The sequence below is a fragment of the Mauremys reevesii genome, linkage group 1 (assembly GCF_016161935.1).
Source record: "Mauremys reevesii isolate NIE-2019 linkage group 1, ASM1616193v1, whole genome shotgun sequence".
Classification (NCBI taxonomy): Eukaryota; Metazoa; Chordata; order Testudines; family Geoemydidae; genus Mauremys; species Mauremys reevesii.
Window position 1 is genome coordinate 110,309,699 of NC_052623.1, and position 26,621 is coordinate 110,336,319.

The 26,621-nt window shown below is 39.7% G+C and overlaps 1 protein-coding gene across 2 annotated transcripts in view; it reads left to right on the forward strand.

Annotated features, from left to right (window-relative positions):
• The window catches only part of MYO16 (myosin XVI), a 575,450-nt gene that overhangs the window by 403,906 nt on the left and 144,923 nt on the right, over window positions 1–26,621 (forward strand). For both annotated transcript variants that reach the window (XM_039547002.1, XM_039546990.1), the window contains 4 exons: window positions 4,790–4,907; window positions 5,702–5,773; window positions 6,372–6,513; window positions 20,329–20,401. In XM_039547002.1, the coding sequence (XP_039402936.1) occupies window positions 4,790–4,907; window positions 5,702–5,773; window positions 6,372–6,513; window positions 20,329–20,401 (405 nt within the window). The remainder of the gene's footprint in view (window positions 1–4,789; window positions 4,908–5,701; window positions 5,774–6,371; window positions 6,514–20,328; window positions 20,402–26,621) is intronic.

Genomic DNA, 26,621 nt, shown 5'->3' on the forward strand with positions numbered 1-26,621 from the left:
GGCAAAATTCACAGACAATACAAAATTACCCAAGATGGCTAAATCCAAAGCAGATTGCAAAGAGCTACAAAGGGATCTCATTAAGCAGGATGCTGGCAAGAAAATGGCAGATGAAATTCAATACTGATAAATGCAAGGTAATGCACACTGGAAAACATAATCCCAACTAAGCATGCAAATGTTGGGGTCTAAATTAGCTGTTACCACTCAAGAAAGAGATCATGGAGTTGTCATGGATAGGTCTCTGAAAACAAACACTCAATGTGCAGCAGCAGTCAAAAAACTAACAGAATGTTAGGAACCATTAGGAAAGAGATAGATAAGGCAGAAAATATCATAAGATCACTAGATATATACATGGTATGCTCACACCTTGAGTACTACATGTAAATCTGGTCTTCTCTTCTCAAAAATGGTATATTAGAATTGGAAAAGGTACAGAGAAGAGATTAAGGGTATGGAACAGCTTCCATACATGAAGAAATTAAAAAGATTGGGATTGTTCAGCTTAGAAAAGAGGTGACTAGGGGGGGATATGATAGAGGTCTATAAAATCATGAATGGTGTGGAGAAAGCAAATAGAGAAGAGTTATTTACCCCTTCACATAACACAAGAACTAGGTGTCACTTTATGAAATTAATAGGGAGCAGGTTTAAAACAAATATAAGGAAGTACTTCACACAACGCACAGTCCATGTGTGGATCTTGTTGCTAGGAGATGAAAACCAAAAGTATGACTGGGTTAAAAAAAAGAATGAGGTAAGTTCATGGAGGCTAGGTCCATCAATGACTAGTAGTCAAGATGATCACGGATGCAACCCCATGCTCTGGGTGTCCCAAAACTCTCCAATTTCCATAAGCTAGGACTGGATGACAGAGGATGAATCTCTTGATAATTTCCCTGTTCTGTTCCCTTTGACACATCCGGCACTGGTCCCTGTCAGAGGACGGGATACTGAGCTAGATGAGCCATTGGTCTGACCCAGTATGACCGTTCTTATGCTCTTAGAGAGAGAGAGAAGCTCAAAGTCTGTCTTTAACCATATAAACCAGGCAATTGAGCTAATTTGGGAATGAGTCAAGAAGGAAAACAGAATGGGAAGAATGAAATCTAGGGGTGATAAGTGATTGGATTTGGGAACACCTTTGTATGCCATGATGTAATCCTCTTTCAGATCAGAAGCATGCTCAGATGACTGTGACTCTCTCTCTATGTTATACATGTGTATAGTGCCTAGAACAAAGAAGTAGAGTCTCTAGACATTACCATTGTTCAAATAAATAATAAAAATCCAGTGAACACGCATAAAAAACAAATACCCAGTACCTAACATCATCCTGGTAAAGCTGAGAAAAAGCTAATGTGACAATAGGCTGGATTGTCATATGAAGTCACAGGTAGGCAACATTTCTAATGAAAAGAGATCAATGGTTGTCAGCAACGATAAAGAAATAAACTGGTGACACCATGGTGAAGCTGTTGCCTAACTGGGAGCTAGACTGAGGCTCTTGTGGTGATGGAATATTATGCCGTTGCTTACAACTCCTTAGTTAAGGTAGCAATTATAGTTCCACCGTCAGCTATAATTTGACACCTACCCAGACTTTCAGTATGAAGAACGTATTTCTATGAGCATTTGTGTGGTTGCTACTAATAGTTTACGCTTTTGTGGAGTACAATTAATTGCACTTTTCTTCATTCTTGATAGGCCAAATCCTGGTCTTACAGAAGTCAGTAGCAAAATTCCCACTAACATCAGTGGGCCTAGCATTTAGCCCATAGTGCAATCCTAGAATATGTTGCTTAGATTGTTCTGGATCTGTTAGTAAAATTCATTTTTGTAATATGAGTCCTGAATAGCAAATGTGTAGAGAAATCAACAGGAATAAGCAGAATACTGTAACTGTTTTTTCATAGTTCAACATCTTGGCAGTTTTTAAATTGTACAACTTTGTTGTCAACCCCCAAATTAAACATTATATCCTAAAAGTTCAGGTTATCAAATTAAAATCCTGAAAATTCTATTAAAAACAAAACACATGTTAACATATGAAGTTAATTTCCCCTTTGTTTTTACTCTCCCTGCCTACCATTCTCACTAGAAAAAACAAGGTGCCAATGTCTGAGCAGTGTAGGACTCCTGGCTGGAGTTAAAAAAAAAAAAAAAACCAACAGCTACTTCTACAGAGACAATATTTGTAGCTGTATTGGACAGAGAAATTCTGAAGTAAAGTGGGATGCTTTCTCTGCTTTCTGTGCTTACTGATTGTCATACTAATCCACAAAGTGCTGAGTCAACTCACAGCTACTTTCCAGTAGTATTGGGGTTTCAGCTCTGGAAACAAACCAGAATGTGGATGAGTTTCATTAGCTCTTTTGTTTGGTTTGATTAAGGAGCAGAGTTTTAGCCCCTAAATACACAGTTACAGACAAACTTTTGAGAGCAGTCGAGGACATTTGAGAGCATCTTATTATCTGAAGCAGAGTTTTCTCTCAGAGCCAGATCCTCAGTTGCACCATAGCTCCACTTGGAACAGCTGAGGAAGTGGTCTCTGGACTAACTTAGAGCAGCCTCAGGTTTCTTAAGTTTCACTTGGCTGCAGTAGCCCCTGCAAGGAGCCATTTGGCCAGCTGGGGATCAGTGGTGCACAGCAGCACTATACACATGCCTCTTATGCTGGTGGTAATATGGTGGTTAGTATAGAGCCAGCCATGCCCTATAATTTAGCTCTATACCACCTTTGATATCTGTGGAAAAACCCATGTACAGTGATCTCTGGTCCTTCTAGCTGCAGGGAACAGATAAGAGTTACTGACATAGCACTTGATCTTTTTGAAGAACTACATAAACATTTCTAATTAATCCTCAACCATGTTAATATTTATTAATATCCCTGGTTTAAAGATGGGGAATCATTATTGTCTAGGGACACTGCAAATAAGTATCTGACCCAGCACTAGAACCCAGTCTCCTGATTTCCAGAGCCACACAAAATCCTCATGATTTAAAGTGTCTCCCAGTGTCCTTGTGTGTTTTTCAATCTTTCTGAATCTTAGTTTTCCGATCTGTAAAATGGGCTAATAAACCTCTTCACTGATATCGTGCCTTTTCCATCTTTAGATTTCAAATTACACCTCTACCCTGATATAACGCGACCTGATATGACATGAATTCTGATATAACGTGGTAAAGCAGCGCTTCGGGGCGGGAAGGGGCGGGGCTGCACACTCTGGCGGATCAAAGCAAGATCTATATAACGTGGTTTCACCTATAACGCAGTAAGATTTTTTGCTCCCAAGGACAGCGTTATATTAGGGTAGAAGTGTATATAAGAAAGCATTATTAGTCTTTTTATAGTAGCATAACTCCTGAGAGGTTGCATAAGAGATCTGTGTCCTTACCCTAGATATATCTGCAAACTCTTTTTTGTATCCTGTAGCAAGTCATGTAGATTCTTTGTGCCTTGTTTACCCAATCTGAAAAATTGCAGTAATGATATTTGACAACTTCTAAGAGACCGTGTGGTGCCTCACTATGGTTCACTGAATATAAAGAAATTATTCAGATTGTTCATGGAAGAGGTAAGAATACAAATTATAGCCTTGTTCATTTCCCAGGGTCATTTTGGTAGAGAAAGCAGCAAAAGGGAGAAGCCCCCTTTTACTAGCTCTGTATTTTCTCCAAACATCTGGAAAACTGTCTGGGGTCAATTTCAAGAAATTTTAGAGTTCTGGGCAGTTGTTTGGAAAGCTAATTTCGACTATACTGCAGAAGATGCTCTGGTTAAATGTTTACATATTGCAATGCATATTTTGGCCCTGATTCTCAGAGTATTTAATGGGGATACTCACTGCGTGTGAAGGAAAGCACATGTGTAAGTCTTCGCACGTTTGGGCTCTAAGAATTAATTCAATAATTATTTCAGGTTTATCAAATAAGTTCATGATCAGTTAATCTTTCTAAGTAATGCAATGTAGCTCTCTCAAGTAAATAAGGTTTCTTAGCCATATAATTTAAATCGACTTGCTAAATAGTACAAAGAGCCTTGACTATAGGCCTGTTTTATTTTTATTTTTATTTTGTTGTTGTTGTTTTTTTTTAAAGATTCACAAGAATTTTTTTATAATGGGAAAACTGTTGTTTTTTTCTTTTTTCCAGTCCAGTTTCCCAGACCATCATTTGCTTAATTTTAAAAATATTTTTACAAAAATCACATAAACTATATCTGGAAAATTACAACCAAGAGATGATTGTTTTCCAAACTTATGAACCTCTGAAAACAGAATATCACAAAGTATTTAACAAGCAAACAAACTTAACTATAGCTTTCACTTCCTGGAATCTGGTATAATTTAAATTTAAATGTAAACTAGACTGTTTGTGAATATGACTGGCTAAAAGGAAAAAAAAGAAGGGCTATTCACAGATGTAGAATTTATCACTGTTAGAATTCTCAATAGGCAAGAGATGTTTATTTCTTGCAGAAATAATATTTCCATTAAGGACATTTTATTATTTCTTCATGATATTCTAAATAAATTTCTTATCTCATCAGTTAAATTGACATAAATGCAAAAGTAAAAGCATTAGACTATTCTTATTCTATGTACTGGCCACAGTATGATTTCTAAACCCTAAATCCTCACATAATAAATTAATAGTTTTTAGTTTTAGTGAACAAATGCCACTGTTGTATATTTATAGCACATGTATGTTGTATAAAACATCTTCTTTCATTTGTATGCCTAGCTGAACTTTTCTTTATATTTGTGTATAAAATGTGCAGGAGGTGGAGAACCTGTTTGTAATTCTCTCAGCTATTCTGCATCTCGGAGATATTCGGTTTACTACTCTGACAGACGCTGAGACAGCATTTGTGTCAGACCTGCAGCTACTAGAACAAGGTCAGTAGAATGTGACCTTCTAGTATTGCCTACTTTGTTTCTCATAATAAGATGATTTCACTGTTTCACCAATAGATGGAAACACTGTTCCAGGCAAACAGAGATCTGCATCCTGGAGACTCAGAAATTACTGGGGAAACACAGCACCCTGTTGACTCTGATGCTTTATAAACTACAGATTTTTATGGGAATAAGCAAAATGTTATTGGGGCAAATTATCAAATTCAGTGTCATACTCAATGGTGCCATTTGCCAAAGGAAATTGTATAGTGTACTTTGGTCTTTTTTTATATCTATCTATCTATCTATCTATCTATCTATATACGCTTTTGTTGCATGTCAACACCTAAGCAATTTGCATTTAATAGAATTCCTTACATTCAGAAATCCTTGCCTTAAAAGCTTCTCTTGCTTTGAAGTTGCCCTGTTGGTCACTTACAAATCTCCTCAAAGTGGCTTATGAATACAGATTACCAATAAGCAGCATACCTTAACTCTAATACTAAAGAGATCCTGCCAAGCCCTAGGGAAAGTTCTGAGTAATCTGTATGACAGAAAAAAAGCTGTAATTTAATATACAGATACATTCAAACTTTACAAAGTCCTGATTATAGTAAGCCGATTTTACACGTTCATTAATTTTGACTAATGCTATAACAGCTCACTCTGCATTAATGTGTAGGTTTTTTCACTGTTTACCAAAAATAGCATTGAAATAAAAAATCTGTTTATATATTGAAATACAGTAATTGAACACATGTTCCTCTCTCTTCAAAACAACTCTTTTCTTTTAGTGGCAGGAATGTTGCAGGTATCACCAGATGAACTTGCTTCAGCCTTAACAACTGATGTCCAGTATTTCAAAGGTATTTTCTTCGAAGTCCACATTCTAATAAATCAGACTTCATACCTTTTAGATCCTTCTCATGTATGTCAGAGCTAAAAGAGTTAATGGTTTGTTTCTAATGGTTTATGAACCAGCAAAGAGACTCTCTCAAGGATATCTTGGAGGAGATCAAACTGGGCCTTGGAATTACAGCAACCTTTTGTAACATGGAGCTCAGCAACAGATCAGAGGCTGACGCTGATAGACCTCAACTGTGGTGAACCTTGCAGCAAGGTCACAGACCAGGTCCTAATGCTAAAACCATTTTTTTTTTAAAGTGTCATTAAGAAATTCCATGCAGATAAGTCATCTGCACCAAGAAAGGAGCCTGTATGCCACACAAATTATTTTTTGTCTTTGTTCACTCCTGACCTGAGAATCTTCCAAGTATGTTAGTGGGAGCCTTTTGTTATTTGACTCACTAGTCTTTCTGCATAATTAGTACACAACAGGGGCATAGGAAATGGGACAAGTGAAGAGGGTGGACAGAAAGATTATTATAGAAAAAGTATTTTTAAAGTAGTTTATACACTTTATAATCATGTTTTCTTCTCCTTTTTTTGTGTTTACTTTCTTAGGGGACATGATCATGAGGAGACACACTATAGAGATTGCAGAATTTTACCGAGATCTTTTAGCAAAGTCACTGTATAGTCGTTTATTTAGTTTTTTAGTGAACACAATCAACTACTACCTCCAGAATCAATATGAGACCAGCAGGTAGGAGCTCAAGTGCTAACTAATCCCACTGGTAATCTTACATGTTGATGTCCTGTTACAAAAAATCTAACATACAAAAGATACATGAGCAATGTAGCCATCATTAAAGCACTTCATTATAGCATTCCAGTTATACTTAGTGATGTTATTGATCATTCATGGAGTGTTCCAAATCCTTCACTGCTTGATGAAAAAATGTACATTGTATGCTTGTATGCAAATGAATTTACAGACCAAAGAGAGAGGTGATTATTTCTACACCAGTCAGTGTCTAATATTTATGTATCTAGATAATTAACTGCATAGAAACCAAATCTGTAACTGCCCTGAGTCCAGAGTTGATATGACACTGCTTTATGTTAGTAGGCATGTTATTTGTTCATGCAAGTTATTGGTATTAGTCTGTATAATCTTCTATAATAGTGTATGTTACTACTAATTTTTTAAAAGTTGGCATTATGGCATCAGATTTGGTATTTAACAAGTAATGGTCTGGTTGGCATTTAGTTGGTGCAAAATTCACTTATTCTTTTTCTCAATATCTCATGACATTGGGCAGGTTATTAAAAAGAAAATTCAGCTCAAAAGTCTTCAAATACATTTCTCTTCTCTTTGAATGACATCTTAGGAGTATTTTCTACACGCCTGTAGGTAATCATCTGCTAAACTCAAACAAATTACATCTGACATGGTTTCTTGGAAAACATGAATGCCTATTAAAATGCATTAATGGAGCTGTTCAGAAAAAAAAATTAAATCTCATCAGAATTCAGACAGAAAACTAAAACAAGAGGTCTAATTAGACTGTAATATGTATAAGCAGCAAAGAGTCTTGTGGCACCTTATAGACTAACAGACATTTTGGAGCATGAGCTTTCGTGGGTGAATACCCACTTCGTCGGATGCATGTAGTAGAAATTTCCAGGGGCAGGTATATATAAGCAAGCAAGAAGCAGGCTAGAGATAACGAGGTTAGTTCAATCAGGGAGGATGAGGCCCTCTTCTAGTAGCTGAGGTGTGAAAACCAAGAGATGAGAAACTGATTTTGTAGTTGGCAAGCCATTCACAGTCTTTGTTTAATCCTGAGCTGATGGTGTCAAATTTGCAGATGAACTGAAGCTCAGCAGTTTCTCTTTGAAGTCTGGTCCTGAAGTATTTTTGCTGCAGGATGGCCACCTTAAGATCTGCTATTGTGTGGCCAGGGAGGTTGAAGTGTTCTCCTACAGGTTTTTCTATATTGCCATTCCTAATATCTGATTTGTGTCCATTTATCCTTTTCTGTAGAGACTGTCCAGTTTGGCCGATGTACATAGCAGAGGGGCATTGCTGACATATGTATGTGTTTTAACTAAGATTCAAAATGTCACATGCACACTGATAAATACTGGCTTTTTCATATATACCAAATACATGCTGGTTTGGTATTATTCACAAGTGGTAAACCACAAGTGAGTTCTGTGGGTCGTTTTTAAAAAGTACCAATAATCCCTTTATACCACAGTCCAACAGGCTGTACAGGCCACATATTTAGCAGAAATACTATTTTAGAAATATTAGTTTTGTGTTTTTAAGAAATCCATCCATTTGTAAAGCCATTGAGCTAAAATCACAATTGCTTTGCATCTCTTTCATACAGATTTAATGTCATAAAGGGGCTTTAGAGCTACCATAGCTGGGCATCAGGGAATTCCCCCAATATAAAGGGCTTGCCTGGCTAGAGTAGAGCTGCATACCCAGCTCTGTGCCAGTGCAGGGAATGTACTGGAGGCATTTCAAGGTGGAAGGTGGCTTCTCCTGGGATGCTTTTACTGGACCAGCCCCTTAGAGCCACATGCAACCGGTCTCAAGTTAGAGCAACTTCAGATTGCTCTAATCTGTGCCAGAAGTTGTCCTTGGTCTGCTCATGATGAGAGACATGTGGCACAGAGCTATATTTTGCTCTTTCCTCCTCCCTGAGCTTCTTGGGCCAGCTCAGCTGTGGCACAGAGATGAATTGGGCCCATGCTGTCTTAGGCTATGTCTACACTATGAGCTAGGAGTGTGATTCCCTTGCTCGTGTACACATACTTGCACTAGCTCTCATTGAACTAGCTCAAATATAAATATTAGTGTAGCCGTGGTCCTGCGGGTAGTGCAGTAGAGGCACAGTTGAGTTGTGCTGAGTGCATATCCCCCAGTGGTAGGCAAGTTTGTATTCAGCATGGCTCAGCTGGTATGTGTACCAGTATGTGCACACAAGCAGGGAAATCACACCCTCTGATATACCAGGCACAATCCAGACTAGTGGGGGATTGTGTCACTCTTGCCCTGCAACCTTGGGTGCCTTACAATGCTTTTCTGTAGTATCTCCCATCTGGGCCACTCACAAACAGCTTGCCAGCATGCAGGTCACACCCTAAGGGTCTTCATGTAACTGCAGCTTGCCAGCTATACCCTGGCTCTCGTCAGCCTTAGTTATACTACAGGGTGACCCCAGCCCACCCCCAATCCTGGATCTTCCCCTAGAAATGTATGACCTGTACCGCCCAGCCTTCTCTTGGACAGTACACATATATTACATTTGTTATTTCTTTAAGGGAATAATATGCCATTTTATTACCTTAAATAATTACCCAGACACTTCAACCTAAACACACCAGATTAGATAACACAGTAAATCAAGTTTATTAACTACAAACAGATAGATATTAAGTGAGTACAAGTAATGAGGCATAAAAATCAGAAATGGTTACAAGAAAAATAAAGAAACAATGCTCACTAATATCTACTTAAGAAACTATCTTAGCTGCAAAACAAACTTTCTCGCCACATGCTCCAGCAGATTACTGCCCAAGCTTCTGGATCATGACCCTTCCTCAAGAGTCCAACAGCTGTTTGCTTTTATCTTCTCGAGTGTGGAGAATTAGGTGGACAGGGAGAGATAGGGGTACTTTGGGGGTGTTTGTCCCTCCTTTTTATGGTTTCAGTCCCTCTCTTCCCCCAAAGAGTCCATGTGGCAGGATATTCCCTGCTGATTTTTTCTCTTGTTTGAACATCGTTTGTTTTCCCCTCTTGCTTGGTGACTCTGTTTACTGCTTAAATGCCAGTTAAGGCAAACATACACTCCTTTGCTCAAGACAGGTCTGTTTGACCAGTATGGTACTACATGAGTCTTAACATGTATTTTTAACAGCATACAGGGGAATCTTATAACTTCACATACAGTGTTGCCTCACATTTTATCAACAAATTGAGTTTTCAAATGATACCTTACAAGGCATACTTTGGACAAAGATTATTACAATAGTGAGTAGGGTGTGAACACTGGGATGTATTCCATCACACACCTTAACATATAGTTTAGACATAGCCTTAGTTACCATGAGTCCAGTTATTAAGGCTTTGGAGGGAGAGAAAAACATACAACACATTCTAAAAACCTCCAAAATTATTGGAAATAGCTTTTTTATACATAATTATCTGTGATTTTAAGGTTTGATATCTCAGAACCTATCAAAGCTAGGAGCTGGTGTCTTTCCTGCACAGTGCCTCTTTTTTCTAGCCCTAATGCAATCTTAAGATATTAGACCTTAAACTGTCACTTGTACAGAACTGAATATTGCTCATCCAATTGTAACTGAGTATGCTTGGGGAGAGTTCTACATTTTGGTGGGGAGAAGGATATATTTGTCAAATTGTTTCTAACAGTCAGGCAACCTTAATAAAAGGCAGTGCTACCTATCTGGACTATAATATGGCAGCTGTTTGAAGATGCTCAGAGGTTTGGAATCTTAGAAGTTGTCTTGGTGGAGCTGGGCAGAGTGCAGGTGAAATAATCAAAGTTATAGAATAAATGCAACTTATCACGTACATTTGCAGTTTATGGATCAAATTTTACTTATTTATACCAGGGCAATCAGTGGATTGCAATAGTACAATTTGGAATAAGACTTAGCCCAAAGTGCGTTACAAAGTTCTTTTAACAAGACTTTATAGAACAATAAAATTTGATGCTAATGTGCTAGAAACATCTGACTCAATATATTGAAAATCAAAGTGCATTACTCAAAAATCCTGGGCTTCACTTTCTTTGTGGAATTACTAGAATTTGATCATTAATATTGATTTTTTTTATTTACTATGAAACAGCTAATGGCTGATTTACAGGTGAAGAAAAACTGGTGATTGCCATTAGATCTAAGGGGGAAAAAGTTTACTGAGTAGATGCAAGAACATAGCTATCTAGGTGCAAAGTGAATAAAAGCATTGTCAGAGTCTGACAAACACATTAATGAATAATGCTAGTTAAATCAATGTGCAGCAGTTTTAATGACAATGTAAGGATAGAGTTATTATTCACCTTCAGGAAAATTGAACTTGTTCATTCATAGTGACTCACAATTTTGTCTAATTAAAGCACCGTTTTTATATTAACCAGCATAATTATAACAATTAATACCAATGAAGGCTGGTTACAAAGTACTTCCATGTTCACAGCTTTGTCTGTCCTGTATGATATTGTTTTTAAGGAGGGCACTATGACAGGAAACTAATCTTGTGTGATTAGAGTTCTAAAATTTAACTAGAGAAAAATAACTCCAAATGCTTGTTAATGCTCATCATTGTTAAAAATAATATTTATTAACTTTTTTAGTTTCAAGTATATTAGATGCTTCTGTTCTATCTACTGTATTTTACAAACCATCTGCATGAGTGTTTAAGACCTTGTATTGCTAAAGTTTATTGTATTGCTAACAAACTTGCTGATTGTGAGCTTTGGATAATAGAGCCTTAAACAAATATCATTGACTGTTGCAATTTAAATTATTTGTTTACTCTTTGGCAGTGTCAGGTCTAGAGCATCTGTCATTAGTACCAATATATAATGTATTAACGTGACATATCAGGAAGTCCTGACTCATACTTGAAAGAGGGCCTGTTCATAGAGTACTAGCAATGCCTATAAAGGCTCAGAAAATGTTTATCTTTTCTAACTGATGAAAAAATATTGAATTGGATATGTTTGGTTTGGAAAACCTAGTTTTTTGTCTGGCCTTGCTACCTATGCCCCTTATAAAGTAGCGGGTACTATGTTCATAGTAATTTGTTAGCAAAAGAAAAAGTCTCCCTGTTTCATTACCTGAAGATGGGGCTCATGCCAAAATATTTGAGGCACTGCAGACTAGAAAATGAGGTTAGCTTTTGATTATGGCTTCGTATCCATGGTGTTAAGTCAGCCAAAGGCAATTTCCCTTTCAAATATAATCTACTGAATATTTCTGAAACCATATTTTGAATCTTTCAACAGTGTAATTTTTTATCCGTAGTAAAATCTTTTCAAATATTGAAAGAATATAGCAGTGGCAACATTTGTTTTGGCACAAGGAAAATACTGGAAATCTCATTCACAAAATTCCTTCACATGCATTATGCATCATTTGAGTTCTAATAGGATCATATGCAAGATAGTTTTGAGGCATATATCTATCAGCCTTAGAGAAGAAATCAGTAGGATTTTTTTCCCTTCTTGACAAAAATTTCTATTAATCTATGACTGAACTCAGCAATAGGAGGGGATCATAGGGGGATCCTTCAACTAAAAACATGAACCCACAGCATGAATCAACATTCCCCCATATGATTTGGAAAATAAAAATCCCTAATGCAGTATGGGGCCTAATGTCATTTTTTTGAGCTTTGGCCCAGTATGCACTGTTGTTGTGGGTTTTTTTATGCTTACTCATAAAAGACAAAAACAGATTTTTAAACTGCAGAACAAATCTAGCCTTTCAAGAGATGGGAAAGTTAGCTAGCAGTGAGTGAACTGTGGAAGGTTTTGAATCAACCTGGATACTGTGGTTGAAGAAAATCTTCACCACCTAGTACTAGTCATGCAAGTACCCACAGCATCAGATGTTAAGTCTGTGATTCCTTCCTCCTCCCCTTCCCCACTCCTCATGTCCAACCTGCATATACCAGGCAGGCCTCAGAGAAGTGGGTAAACAGATAAATCAGTGCCTCCACAGTGTCTCAGAGGGATAATCAAGAGAATTAGAGACCCACTAAGTCAGTCCCATCAACCTTTACATTTATGTTTTAATAATTGTTGTAGGCAAAGGTGAACTGCTGTTCTGGCAATGTATGTGTAGGAATATAGGCCTACGCTAGGCCTCAGTTGGAAAGGTTATATACTGTATCAAATCATCATAGTACTTCCCCTTGTTAATAAGTATCACTTATACTTTATCCAGATCAAACTTAAACCAGCTAGCTTTCATCCTGGTCACTGCCAGATGTTGGAGGAGCAGGGAGAGGACTGTGTCTGGGTCAGATAAAAAGGAGATGTAAAGCTGAGTGCCATCATAGTGATGACATGTTAAGCCATACCACCTCACAGTCGCACCTCATTGCTTTACATAGACATTGAACCAAAGGAATGATATGACTGAACTTTACAGATTTCCATAGCTGAAAACCTTCAGGAGCAGAAGAGTAGTTACTCAGTATCAACCTGTAAGATTGTTCTGAAATGAGCGTGCAGAACAATTGTAAGGGAAATCTGTCCATCTCTCCTAGGAATTGCAAATGGGTCAACAGCACCTTATAATCACTGGTTCGACATCTGCCATGATAGTATCAATCAGGAAGCCTGGTATCTATGAGTTTCTCTTAGGAGTTAGGTTTCAGAGTGGTAGCCGTATTAGTCTTTATCAGCAAAAACAATGAGGAGTCCTCCTGGCACCTTAGAGACTAACAAATTTATTTGGGAATAAGCTTTCGTGGGCTAAAACCCACTTCATCAGCTACATGGAGTGAAAAACACAGAAAGCAGTATAAATATTACAGCACATGAAAAGATGGGAGTTGCCTTACCAAGTGGGGGGGGTCAGTGCTAATGAGGCCAATTCAGTTAAGGTGGAAGTGGCCTATTCTCAACAGTTGACAAGAAGGGGTGAATATCAAGAGAGGGAAACTTACTTTTGTAGTGCTAACGAGGCCAATGCAATCAAGGTGGACGTCACCCATTTCCAACAGTTGACAAGAAGGTGTGAGTATCAGCAGAGGGAAAATTACTTTTTGTAGTGACCCATCCACTCCAGTCTTTATTCAGGCCTAATTTGATGGTGTCCAGTTTGAAAATTAATTCCAGTTCTGCACTTTCTAGTTGAAGTCTGTTTTTGAAGTTTTTTGTTGTTGAAGAATTGTCACTTTTAAGTCTGTTATTGAGTGTCCAGGGAGATTGAAGTGCTCTCCTACTGGTTTTTTGAATGTTACAATTCTTGATGTCTGATTTGTGTTTATTCTTTTGTGTAGAGATGGTACGGTTAGGCCAATATACATGTCAGAGGGACATTGCTGGCACATGATGACATATATCACATTGGTAGATGTGCAGGTGAACAAGCCCCTATGGTGTGGCTGCTGTGGTTAGGTCCTATGATGGTGTCTCTTGAATAGATATGCGGACAGCGTTGACAATGAGGTTTGTTGCAGGGATTGATTCCTGGGTTAGTGTTTTTGTTGTGTGGAGTGTAGTTGCTGGTGAGTATTTGCTTCAGGTTGGGGGGCTGTCCTTCAGGATAGGTTGTAGATCCTTGATGATGTGCTGGAGAGGTTTTAGTTGGGAGATGTAGGTGATGGCTAGTGGCGTCCTATCCTGTACAGGACAGGCCCAACAAAGAAAGTAACAGAACACCACTAGCCATCACCTACAGCCCTCTACTAAAACCTCTCCCAGAGCATCATCAAGGACCTACAACCCATCCTGAAGGACGATCCCTCATTCTCAGAGACCTTTGCAGACAGGCCTGCCCTCTCTTACAGACAGCCACACCATCAGGGGCTTGTACACCTGCACAGCTACCAAAGTGATATATGCCACCAGAAATTTCAAGGGACACATATTAAAAAGGAAGAATTTTCTTTCTCAATAGTCCTTATTTTACTTTACTTTTTTTTAGGATTGCTCAACAATATTGATACTTAGACAATGTAAATATTGAGCCTTTCAATGAGAAGTAAAACCAATATCACAATATAGGAATATTGGCTCTAGAGACTTCTTTCTTTCAATAAGTAAGGTGCGTGTTTCTATATTACCAGGCCATGTTTAATGAAGGTAAGAAAGCAGTGCTTTGTAAACATGAGGGAACAGATCCTTCTATTTTGCTTTGGAAATCTCTGTTATGATTAATTTAAGAAAAGTAATTTTGCTGGAATTAGTATGATTGACAGCTAAGCAAGAAAAATATGTCCCAACCCTCTCCTGGGGGGAAAAGTCTTAGAGTGGGATAAGGACATACACACATAAATGTAGTGAAATAATTTATAGCCAACTATAAAATATTATTTTAATTAGTGTATTACATTGTCTGTTGAAATTTAAGTTACCAAAAATGGGCAAAAAGTTAACAAAGATAATTACTGGATTTCATAATCAAATCCATTTTTCCAGCTCTACAGTGTGATGACAAGAAGACAGACTTAAGGACCAGTGTGGGGATGCAGTTATTCTGATGTAGCCCCTTGTAGCCAGACTAGGTGGCTCTTATTAAAATGGAAAAAAAACTAGTCTGATTTATGTAGTGTGACTGCACTGCATGTGGGTGCGGAGAGAGAGAGAGAGAGATGACCTCATTGAGGACACAAGGGCCAGGAATCTCAAGTAGAGCTGATCACATTCTTTTGACAAAACTTTTTTTTCTGTCAACATGTTTCATGGAAATGTGTCAGTCTGGACAATTTTTTTGTCAAGATAGCCAATATCCCAATGGTTAGGGCACACTTCTCGGATGTGGAAGAAACAGTTTCCACACTGGAACGAATACTACTTTCACAACCTCAATTTTTTTTGTGAAACAAAATTATTATTTTCTGGCCAGCTGTATCCTCTGAAGATATACTGTGCCAGTCAGGCTAGAAGCTGGATTGGGATAAGGCTTAGTGGTTTTCAGGTGTGTCCAAATATAAGTGCAAGATGATTTAGTTAAAACTATGCTGCTCAAGACAGCACACCCCATTCATGTCACCTTTGTCCTTGGGGATTTCTGGAGATGAGGTACAGCAATGGTCCTTGGGTAGGATGCCTCAGATGATGATATGCCAGTCATTATTATGGCTAATTGTTTTAGGGACCTACCACCCTGCTGGGGTTAAGGAAGTCATGGAACTCTCTTGTTCATCAGGAGGAAAATCTCACAGGCAGTGACAAGGCTCTGTCTAATAGTATTAACATAGGACTCGAGGAGAGGGAGTCTGATGGGTTACATAGGGGTGAAGCAAGGAAAGCAGGCCCTGGGTATTGCTCTGAGAGGAAGTTACATGGAAAGGTATTAGGGAGAGGTGAAGAATTATTTTATCTAATTTATCTTTCTTGAAATTTATAGAGGCAGGGTGGGTGAGGTATATCTTTTGTTAGACCAACTTCTGTTGGTGAATGAAACAAGGTTTTGATCTTACACAAAGCTCTTCTTCAGGTCTAGGAAAGATACTTAGAGTGTCACAGCTAACTACAAGGTGGAACAAACTGTTAAGCACAAAGAGTTAACACATGTTGCAAGAGACTATTCAAGGTGAAGTGAGCTGCTGACACCTCTGCAGTCTGAGGAGAAAGGAGGGTTACAAGTTGTTGTAATGAGCCCTAAATCCAGTGCCTTTTTGAGTCCATGATTTTAAACTCTCAGACTTGTTTTTTGAAGATATTGTGCAAGTTTCCTTTTGAGGACAAGGACCAAGAGATTAGATATGGAGTGATTGTTTTGTGAAAAGTGTTCACCTACGGGTGATATGGTGTTTTTGTCATTATCATTTTTCTATGTGAGTTCATTCATGAGTGTAGTGATTGTTTCATTTCATCTACATAACTGTTCTTCGGGCATTTAGTGCACTGGATGAGGTACACCACAAGTTTTGATAGTCTTGCATAGGACCCATGGATTTTGAAAGGTGTGTTGTAGCGGGTATTGATCATCACAGTAGTGGAGATATATCTACAAGTTTTGCATCTGTTGTTCTGGCAGGGTCTGGTGCTACTTTTGAGTTGTGTGTTCTGGTCTGTGGGGATCTTGCTTCTGATGATAAGCTCGGCAAGATTGGGGGTTATTTGAAGGCCAGAAGAGGGGGTTCGGAAAAGATTTCTTTCAGGATGGGGTCCCCATTTAATATGGGTTGTAATTGTTAATGATAGCCCATATGGGTTCCAGTGTAGGGTGGTAGGTGACAACTAGAGGTGTGTGGTCAATGGGTTTTTTTTTCTTAAAAAACAGGTTCTCTCAAGGTATTTGGGTGGCCTGTTCCATGATATGATCTCCTTCTCTGGTGAAGTCTCTTTGTTAAGGGAAGGTGGTTTTAAATGTATTAAGGTATATATCCCAGACTTTCTCCTTGGAGTATATTCTGTGGCATCTGAGTGCCTGGCTATAGACAACAGATTTCTTGTTTGGAGTGATTACTGGATCTGTGAAAGTAGGTGTGTTGATTATATATAGTTGTCTGTAGGATTCCATTGTTGAAAACCCTAGCACCAGGGTGTATTTTAGACAATCTTGTATGTAGTTAACAGAGGGAAACGCATGGGAGAACCCATCTTTTTGCAAATACTATAAAGGTAAATTGATGGATGTTTGCCAATCCACAAATAACAAAGGCATTCTGGTGTTCATCCAACTTTCAAATGTGTTTACTAAAACGATAACATGCTAAGTATTTAAGAGAATATACAGTGTTTTCAAGGAAGATGATAGATGTTCCTTTCGAAAATGACTATGGTCCAAATTCTGCCCTCTATTAGGTGTGTGTAACTCTCCCTGGGTTTAATTTAGACCCATGCTGTTTGCTATTATAACTTGTGAATAAATGCAAAGTATAAAGATTAGGGATGATTCATCTATTGGTGATCCTCTTGAAAATGCAGAGAGTACAAGGCTGGTGTATCTCTGCTTAAACGGAGACTTGAATCATGAGTATATGAGACTGAAGCTTACATTTTTTAAGCAAAAAGTTAAAATGGGTTGCATTATTAGAAATGTAGCCAGTGATATTTCTTTTTCTTGGTGAAGAAATTTCCTCATATGCTAATCAATCTCAGGATAACCTCTCCCACCCAACAAAGTCAGTCTAGTCTAGTCTAGATTTATTATGCATCTCTCTGCCCTATCATTTGAGAACATAGTCAGTCTTGCAATGATCAGTAGAGTTAATGCTACTATTGAACTACTACTCCTCAGAAATGAATGGGAACTTTTGGGGTATGACATCTGAGGAAAGCTTTTAAAAATGCCTTGCCTGCCTCTGAGGAAGTCTCAGAATGTCAGAAAAGATGTTGATAAGTCTGTTGTTTTATTAAATGTAAGAGGTTTTTGGGGAATGGGTTGAGGTACGGAGGTGCTGTTTTGAAATTTAGGGACAGATCCTCACCTGGTGTGAATGGATGCTGCTGAATTGACTTCAGTGGAATTACACCAATTGAGGATTTAGCATTTTATACTTTATTTTTTTGGCTTAACTACCTGATATACATATTTGATTAATGGGGATGATATGCACTGCGGACAAGTAGCTTTATGTGAGCACCCTTATAGAGAGAGAGAGGAGATGTCTGTTCTGCTGAAGCCCAAATGTTGATCCTGGAAACAAAGCTCAAGTAAGAGGGACAGCTGTTGAATTGTGGAGGTAGCCTGCTGTGTCCCACACTTTCAAATATTTTGGTACGTGCAAATAGCCACCCCGAAGAATGTTCAAAGTTATCTGAATGCCTAGTGGCTTGGGCAATTGAACTGGGTAGATTAAGGCAGGGTACACAAATTGGAGGAAGATATTCACACATCAACTCCTCATTGACTGCTCTTTGGTCTGTGCACCTTTGAAGCAGACAGCACACAGTGTAAGAATCCCCAAATAAAAATTTGAGACAGACAGACAGGTTTTACTGAGGAGTACACAACTGGTGTAGGGAAAGAGGATAGTGAGGATTAGGGGATAGGAGAGGCAGGGTGCAGGAGATGAAAGGATTAGAGATCCATAAAGCTGGGTTTAGAGTGATGGTTTTCACTGGGGGAATTGGGAGTCGGAAGAGGCTGCAGTAGCCCAGCTAACTGAGCTGGATGCATCCTGAGGCAACTCAGGGGAAGGATAGTGAAGTACAGAGGTCAAGGCTCTGAGCAGAGATGGCCTTTCCTTCCTCTCAGGCTATATGATCCTCAGAGGACCTTCCTTGTCTCTCCTGAGCCATAGGTCATACAGAGATACAGGCTTACCCCTGAATCGATCCAGTACCTCTAGGATGTGATGACATGAAGGAAGCTGTGGAGGCTGACCTGGAGCAATAATGTCCTCTGTTCCAGCCAGAGTATTGGCATCCCTGCCACTTGGCGTCGATGCTCTTGTGTCTTTTCCGAGGACCATCAGGGACACTATTGGCATCAGTGAAGCCTATTTGTAAGGGTATGACTACACTGCATTTTAAAACCCACAGCAATGAGTGTCAGAGCCCGGATCTATAGACTTGGGCTTGCAGGGCTCACTCTGTGACACCAAAAGCATCTGGGTAGACATTTGGACTTGGGCTCTGAAGCCTAGGGAAGGTTGGTTTCAAAGCCCAAGCTCCACCCTGAGCTGCTACACTGCTGTTTTTAGTGCCTGAGCACGAGACTCACACGCCCAAGTCTGTAGACCTGGGCTCTGAGACTTGCTGCTGCAGGTTTTAAAATACAGTGTAGATGCTAAACCCTAAAAGGGCTTCCTAAATCGAAGAGCCCAAGGGTTAAAGACGGAGCTTCTCTATGGGTAGGCAGACCCAGCATTAAATTATTCAGGAATTCTACATTATGGTGAACTTACCCTGTGTATGGTTCACACTTCCCTCTGAGGAGACCGATAGCAGGAAATGCAACCTATAGAAATCAAAAACACACCTGTGCTATGAGTATGATAGCTGTATGAGTATGATAGCACCAGGGTTTATGGGTTTGGTAGCTAGATATCTGGCAACATATAACAACCCCTACATCCTGCCATTGCCCCCATTAACTGTTACTTGGTTTATACCCTGAGCCCACAGCTTCCGTTTTACGTTGGCACATACAGCTGTTGGGTGCTTGCCTGGCAGTATGTCTACAAGGGTTTGGGGGCTTTTCTTTTGTTTGTTTTTTTATAATGGTGTTGTCAATGTCTAGATCTTGCAGTTGAGCTTCCTTGTCTGCACTGTCACTAGTACCAGCCTAAAATCTTGTAGGCTTGGGTAATCTCTAACAATGGCTGAAAATGATATTTTACATGGCTCACTAGATGTCCAAGTGCCATTAGCATATATAAGTTGAGACTTTTCCTATGCTAATATGCATTCATTTGGCATTTCCACTCTACACTGAGCACACAGGAAATAGGTACAGATGTTTTGGAAAAATCCTGCTGAAAAATGAATGCTTGGGCAACTGGGTGCATCCAAACACCTGCCCATTCCCACTAGCTGCCCATCTCACGTCTGAGTTATCAGATGGGCTCCTGAATGTTTGAAAATGTTGGTCTTAGTGTAAACAACCAAAACATTTTTGGACTTATTTTATTCTATATTTAAATGGTGGCTGTCGAAACTGCTTAGAGCTCTGGAATATTAACAATCCCTGTGCAGGATGGCTCATGGGGTAGGGTGCTGATGACGTAGTCAAAGTCAGTGCAGTTTATCACAAGGCTTTATCATGTATGTGATGTGCTTATGTACACCATACTATCTTGTAGTGTGTGGAGTACTTGCATCCTAGAACAAAACTTATATGGACAGGAGAAATACATTTTCCACTTGCTTGAATATCTGTAACCTGTCCTATCTTATTGTTTCAGTGACCAGGTATTTGAAATTGGAATATTGGATATCTTTGGGTTTGAGGAATTTCAAAAGAATACATATGAACAGGTAAGTTGCTTTATTTTGCTGGATTGGTTGCAAGTATAAATGCTGTTTATCTGATACACTTTTATTTTTTTGAGACAAAACAAGCATTTGCCCCAACTGAAAACAATGTCACATGCAGGAGAAAAATGTTGCTCTTAAAATAAATTCTTCCCATTCTGCCATCATGGCTCTGAATTAAAATTCAGGCTTTGCAGAGTTATTAATCATTTTAAAAGAATCTAGTAAACATCTAACATAATTGCTTGGGAGAACAATAGTATCTGCTTTAAAAATATTTTCAGAGTACTTCTTGTCTGGTTTCTTGCTTATAGAACTGATACTTCAAGTAGGTCAGTGAGTGGGAGGATAGTAGCCTGGATTAGAAGTAAGATCAAGAGGTCTGCAGATGCTTTGGGTAAAGAATAGAATGAAAATATCACATTATGTTCAGTGCTATTATTGGCAGATTCACCTCTGTATGACATTACAGCATGTGACTTTTTTAAAAAGTTGAATTAAAACCATTGAAAAGAAATTAATCTAGCATTCTGAATGCTTAAAATCAATTTAAAACCAAAAACCTTGTGAACATTGTACAACTACGTGTTCACCTTTTAGCATCACTTATTGGATCCAAAGATTTTCAGAACTGAATGTTTTACAAAACATAATGACCTCTGCCCGCAGAACTGAAAGAAAATGTCTATTATTGTTCAGTTGTTCATTGTGTACTGCAGCAGCAAAAGAAAATTAAAGAAGTAGCAGGAAGGGAAGTGACTTCAGTAGCAACAAAAGCCAAAAGGTTTATTATGCTGTGAAATTAGTGGAAATGTAGAGGTTGCTCTCTTCCCCCAGTAAATTCTTTATTTTATGGGTGGCTCAACTTTCTCTCCAGCTCTCTCTTTGATTCCCTTCAATTTGGCTTCTGACCAGATCATACTCTCCTCCTCCCTCCCTGGTCAGCAATCTCTTCTGGCCAACATGTTTGAACCATGACTCAACCTGCTCCCCACCCTTCCCCACCTCAAGATGACATCTTTGGGCTCAGTATGCCTCGGGGAGTTATTAGGAAACAGTTCCTGAGCTTCTCTAGAAGCAGGGATTACAACTCCCCCTAATCCTTGTACAGACTGCACAAGAAGAGGGGTCCTTCTTACTCCCTTCCATCCCCTCCACTCACTTCACACCTGCTTAAGGGCTAAGCAGAATCCAGCCCTTAACCTTTATCTGTAAGCACAGCCCATAATATCAAGTCAAAGGGGCACTTGAGATATTCAAATTGAAAGGAGACAGAATTTTAAAGAGGTTCTAATAAACATCAGGGATACATTAATTAAACAGTCTGTATATTAATTTATAATATCTAAATATTCCAAACTATTGCTTTTCCTACACAATACACACACTTCAGTCATATGAGAATCGGAAACTCCTTGTAGTTTTTCATCCCAAGTAGTGATTTGTAGGTGTTGTATGTTTTGCTTTGTATATAATAGACATAACTTGTACAAATCATACTGGCACACAGGGACCCAAATAATTTATTCACTAAATATACACTCCAGGCAAGCCTGAGATACATATGCTCTGCTTCCCCAGATAGATACTGACAGCTTCTAAAACACACACCATAGTGACTGCTACTGGGAGGCCATAAACGATTTTAAAGGGATACTGTCCTAATCTTGTTCACTATAGTAAGTGTTAAAATCACTGAGACATGATTATTGCAAGAGAGCACTGGGTCTTGGGGTGCAAGCACACGTCCCAATGTGCCTTACAGCTCTTGAATCCTTTAAGATCAGGGATTGCTGGGAGTTGTAGTAGACAGGACTCATGATGGCAGGTCAGCTGACAAAGTATCATGTTACTGTCAGCTGGAGAGTATAAGAAAGGAAGGCTTCTGGGTTGGTCTTGAGAAGATGAGGGTTGAGGAAATACTCTGAGGGAAATCCCTCTCTGTGGACTGGGTAGAAGCCCTCGGGGATATCTAGGAAAGACTATCTAGTGGGAAGTGTGTGTTCTCTACTTATCCAGCTTGTGGAAAGTGGAGCAGGCATCTGTTACCCACTGTTTTGTGTTATTTTGTATTTTCTGTCTGTTATTAAAACTGGCTCTGAGAAAAGAGATGTGGAACTGAAACTGAGAGTTTGGACTTTGTTTTGACAATCCTTGTTGGTGATCCACTTACAGTTATAGGCTCACAACCAGTTATGCATTATACAATGACAGTATTGCTGTTTGAATCAATCTCCAGCTTCTTTATGCTACATAGTAATTTATGCTTCTGCAAATACTAACTTCTTATATAAAAATCTAGACATTAAAGCAGTAAGCAATTCAAGTAGTTATTTTAAAAGACATGGACCAGATCTTCCTGTCTGATTGTACAGTGGGGTCTTGATCTTGATTGGAGCCGCTGGACATGACAACAAGATGCAATCCAATTTACAGATTTGTTCATTAGCAGGCTAATTACTTGCCTTCAAAGGATCATCTTCTCTGAGATCAGGGGAAATGTTCTGAAAATTATTTCTGGACTCCCTGTCAACTCTACTATTTTTCTGGTATGAGAAAAAGTGGGAAAATAGCTATTCATCATGCCTCTAACTATGAGCTTCTAGGATCTTAGCCCACATTAGAAGACTCACATCCAGGTAAAAATTAATTATTGTAATTACCTCCAACTAGGATTTTTTTAAATCAGACTTCACCACTCTCTGTGGTGTTTAGATGTTGCTTGTACTTATTAGAACTGGGAGCACTGGCTGTGGGAGTCCAAAAGGACAGGAAACAGGAAGGAGAGGGGAGGAGTTGAGGAGGCAGAGTGAGAGTTACAGAGAGTTCAGAAGCAGCCTGGTAAAGAGGTTTCCACTTTAAAAATAAAGTCCTGTTGAAGTTTGTTAGTACTTTGCCTGATTGCTACAACACTCTCCCAGTTTCCTAATACCACAAAGAATCTTATTTTGGTTTAGTTCCAGGATTAGGATGCATGCCAGAGGAGAGAGGTCACTACTTCCGCTACATTCATAACTTGAAGGACACACCGTTGTGCTGTGCCTTTGTCAGGCTATTTCTACTTTCAGAGTGTGCCAGAGAAGAAGGGAGACCCTTTCTTCCTCCTAGTTGACGTTCATACTTGTAATCATGTAGCAGTTTCTTAGTTCTCGGGTATCTAAGCTACAGTCCCTACAGAATCCAGGAAATGGTTTTGGTTTCAGGCAAATGTTTTAGTCCAGAGCTAGTCAGCACAAGCAGTGAAACTACAGTTCTGATTTCCATACATCCTTGGACTATATTTCTCAGATTTAGTAAAAAACATTTTCTCTTACTTTTAGCATTTTCCAATGTTGTAGTATAATGGTTGGAGCACCCCCACTTGTGAACCTTTCAGACAAACCAACATGACCAGAGGTCTCCTGAGGAGGAAGAAGTCTCTGTCTCCAGTGTCCACTGAGGCAGACTCCAGACAACTAGCTAATTGTCCCTTTCCTCAGGGAGCCTGGAGGTGTTTACCCCTGAAATATTCTAAAACAAAAGCTAACTCAATACTGGGCCTCCCACCAGTTTTTCCACTCTGCCATTTCCATCAGGCAGGCATGGTTCCTAAACAGTCTCTTGTTTGTGCAACACTCACTTCTTGGGCTCTAAGTGCACCTCCCCAGTGGCTGCTCTGGCCAGCAGGCCTGTCTCTCCTTAATTCTGCAGGCAAAGCTCCCTCCGGGCAGAGCTCCATTCTCCTTCCTGGCCAGTCAGCCCAGCTCTCTCCTTGGGGATGTCAGAAGCTCCCATCAGTGTTGGAGGGTCTTTGTGAAAGTGCAGCAGTGGCACAGCTGCACTGCTGTAGCATTGTATATTAAGACAAGCCCTTAGGCACGTGCCACACTCTCACTCCACACCACAGGGATGGGGGAGGAAGAGCCCACTTTATAAATCTGAGCCCAATGGTAAGAACAGTCACCTGGGATGTAGGAAACCTGGGTTCAATTCCACCTTTTATCAATAGTCATTGGCACAAGGGGATTGCATCATGGATCTTCCCCCCCACACACACACACACAGGTGACCTAGCCACCAGGTTACAGAGTCATTCTCGCTATCTCTCTTGTTCTCTGTCCCAGTGACTTTAATTATTTAATCCACAGTGAAACAGCTTCAACAGGAGAGATTGAGTGGAGCTGCACATTGGAATATTCCATAGCTCAGAGTTAGAGCACACTCTTGAGAACAGAGAGATCCTTGTTCAAATCCTTGCTCCCCCTCAGGCAGAGTGGGGAGCTGAACCCAGGTCTCCCAGATGCCAGGTGGGTACTAGAACCACTGGGCTAAAAGTTCTAAGGTGGGTGTCACATTGTCTGGAGTGGTTCATGAGTGTGTATGCCAACCTCAGGGCAGACTGCCAAAGAACAGGGCACAATCCTCAAACTGGTTGTGTTCTATAATTAGCTTTCACCAACCAACTAACAAGTGTGAACTCCTAAAGCCTGCCAGATCAGGACCTGCACAACACCTATTTTCCCTGGTGTGCGGATCGCTCTGGGGCTTAGAGAGGAGAGAGGCATCTGGACCCCGAGAGTGGGGCAGCAGTGTGCATGCACAGAGGCCTGGAGCAGGAGTTTTGTGGATTGCAGTGGAGCCTAAAACTGGGACTTAGGCCCTTAGGTCTGGAGGTTAGGCTCCTAAGTCCCTTTGTTTATCTGGTCCTTAGTGAATTAATTGCTTACACTCACCACAACTGATCAATGAATTTCCTCAATTAAAATTTGATTCTATCCATCAGAACAATTAAGCATGTTTGTATCTCTTTGCATGTGAGCAGTCCATTAGGCGAGATATTTACCTCTGCACTGGCCCCTTTGCACTGAGTCAAAGGGCTGGAGAATCATAAAGAAGCTCTAAAAGCCTTCAATCCAGCAGGGGATTCTCCACTGGGAAGGAAACGTGGGCAGCTGTGAGGCTGTTTTGCATGGAGCTCCTAATAAGCCCTGCCGTAGGGGGTGTTCTGGGGGTGGGACTGTGGGCTGAAGGGATGGGGCCACTGCAAGAAGCACTGAGATTATGGGCAGTGCTGTGGCCCATAGGTAGCTAGTGAGAGGCCGTTGTAACTTAGAGTAGTTTAGGATCAGGAGGGTGCAAAAATGGCTTAAAAGAATGTAAATTGGTTCTGTTCTTTTCCTGTTTCTCAAGAGCGAAGCCCATATAATTTAGCTTGTAGTGAGGTTAGATTACACTAAACATGTGTAGGCTGTCTGTTGTTTTAAAGTCATTTTCACTAGTAGTTTGTTCCTTTTGCTTATAAATATACTTGTTTTTAAGAAGGCTGTCAGTCATTAGATCGCTGGTCACAGGCTCCTCAAAGGGAAGAAACACAAGTGTCCAGTCAGCCTTGTACAGTAATAAGTATAGATCAGTGATGCTCTGCCTATTTACCATTGTGGGCCACATCCAGTACTATCTGTATGGCCCTGAGGATGTTACATGTGCCACAGCTCTGTGCTGATTGAACTGCAAACAGCCAGCAGGCCACAGGTTGAGAAGCACTGGTATACATGGACTGCTGTACCCAGATCCTGGTCCAAGAGTGGGAGAATTGCAAAATTCCACCCCTGGGGGCTCAAAGTCTAACACATAAAGGGGTGCACTCAGAGAGATCAAAAAGAGGGCAGAGGTGCAGTCAGCCCTGTCTAGGATAAAAATGCAAACATGAGTCAAGTTTGTTATGTTTAGAACACAGCAGATTAGACAATAAGACTTGCTCAGTGAGAAGCAGTTTGGGATTTGTCTTCCAGCTTTGAGTAGCAAGTCAGGGAGATGTTCAGAGGTTGATTTTACAGTCAGGACAAGGGAGAGAACAGTAGCAATTTTCAAATGGCTTCGTGAAACAATGGTAAGTTTTGTACTTAAGTTATTGAAATCTGACCTCAGAAAACATAGTCTTGATTCTGCTCTCACATGACTTCTACATCAGGGAAACTCTATTGAATTTGGACAATTATGAATACTGGTGGAAGAATCAGGCCCTTATCAATGTCTGCTGAGACGGCTCTCCTGATTATTTGAAGACAAATTTATCCCAAGCTTCCAAGTGTCAGATGAAATCTTTGGGTAACTGAGCCTCAACTACACATAAAATCCACGTATGCCTATATCTGTCTCTAGGTCTGTGGAGGCTGTAGAAGGATAAAAAGAATAACACCAACACAGATTTTAAAGGTATCATCACAGGGAGCATTTAACCATT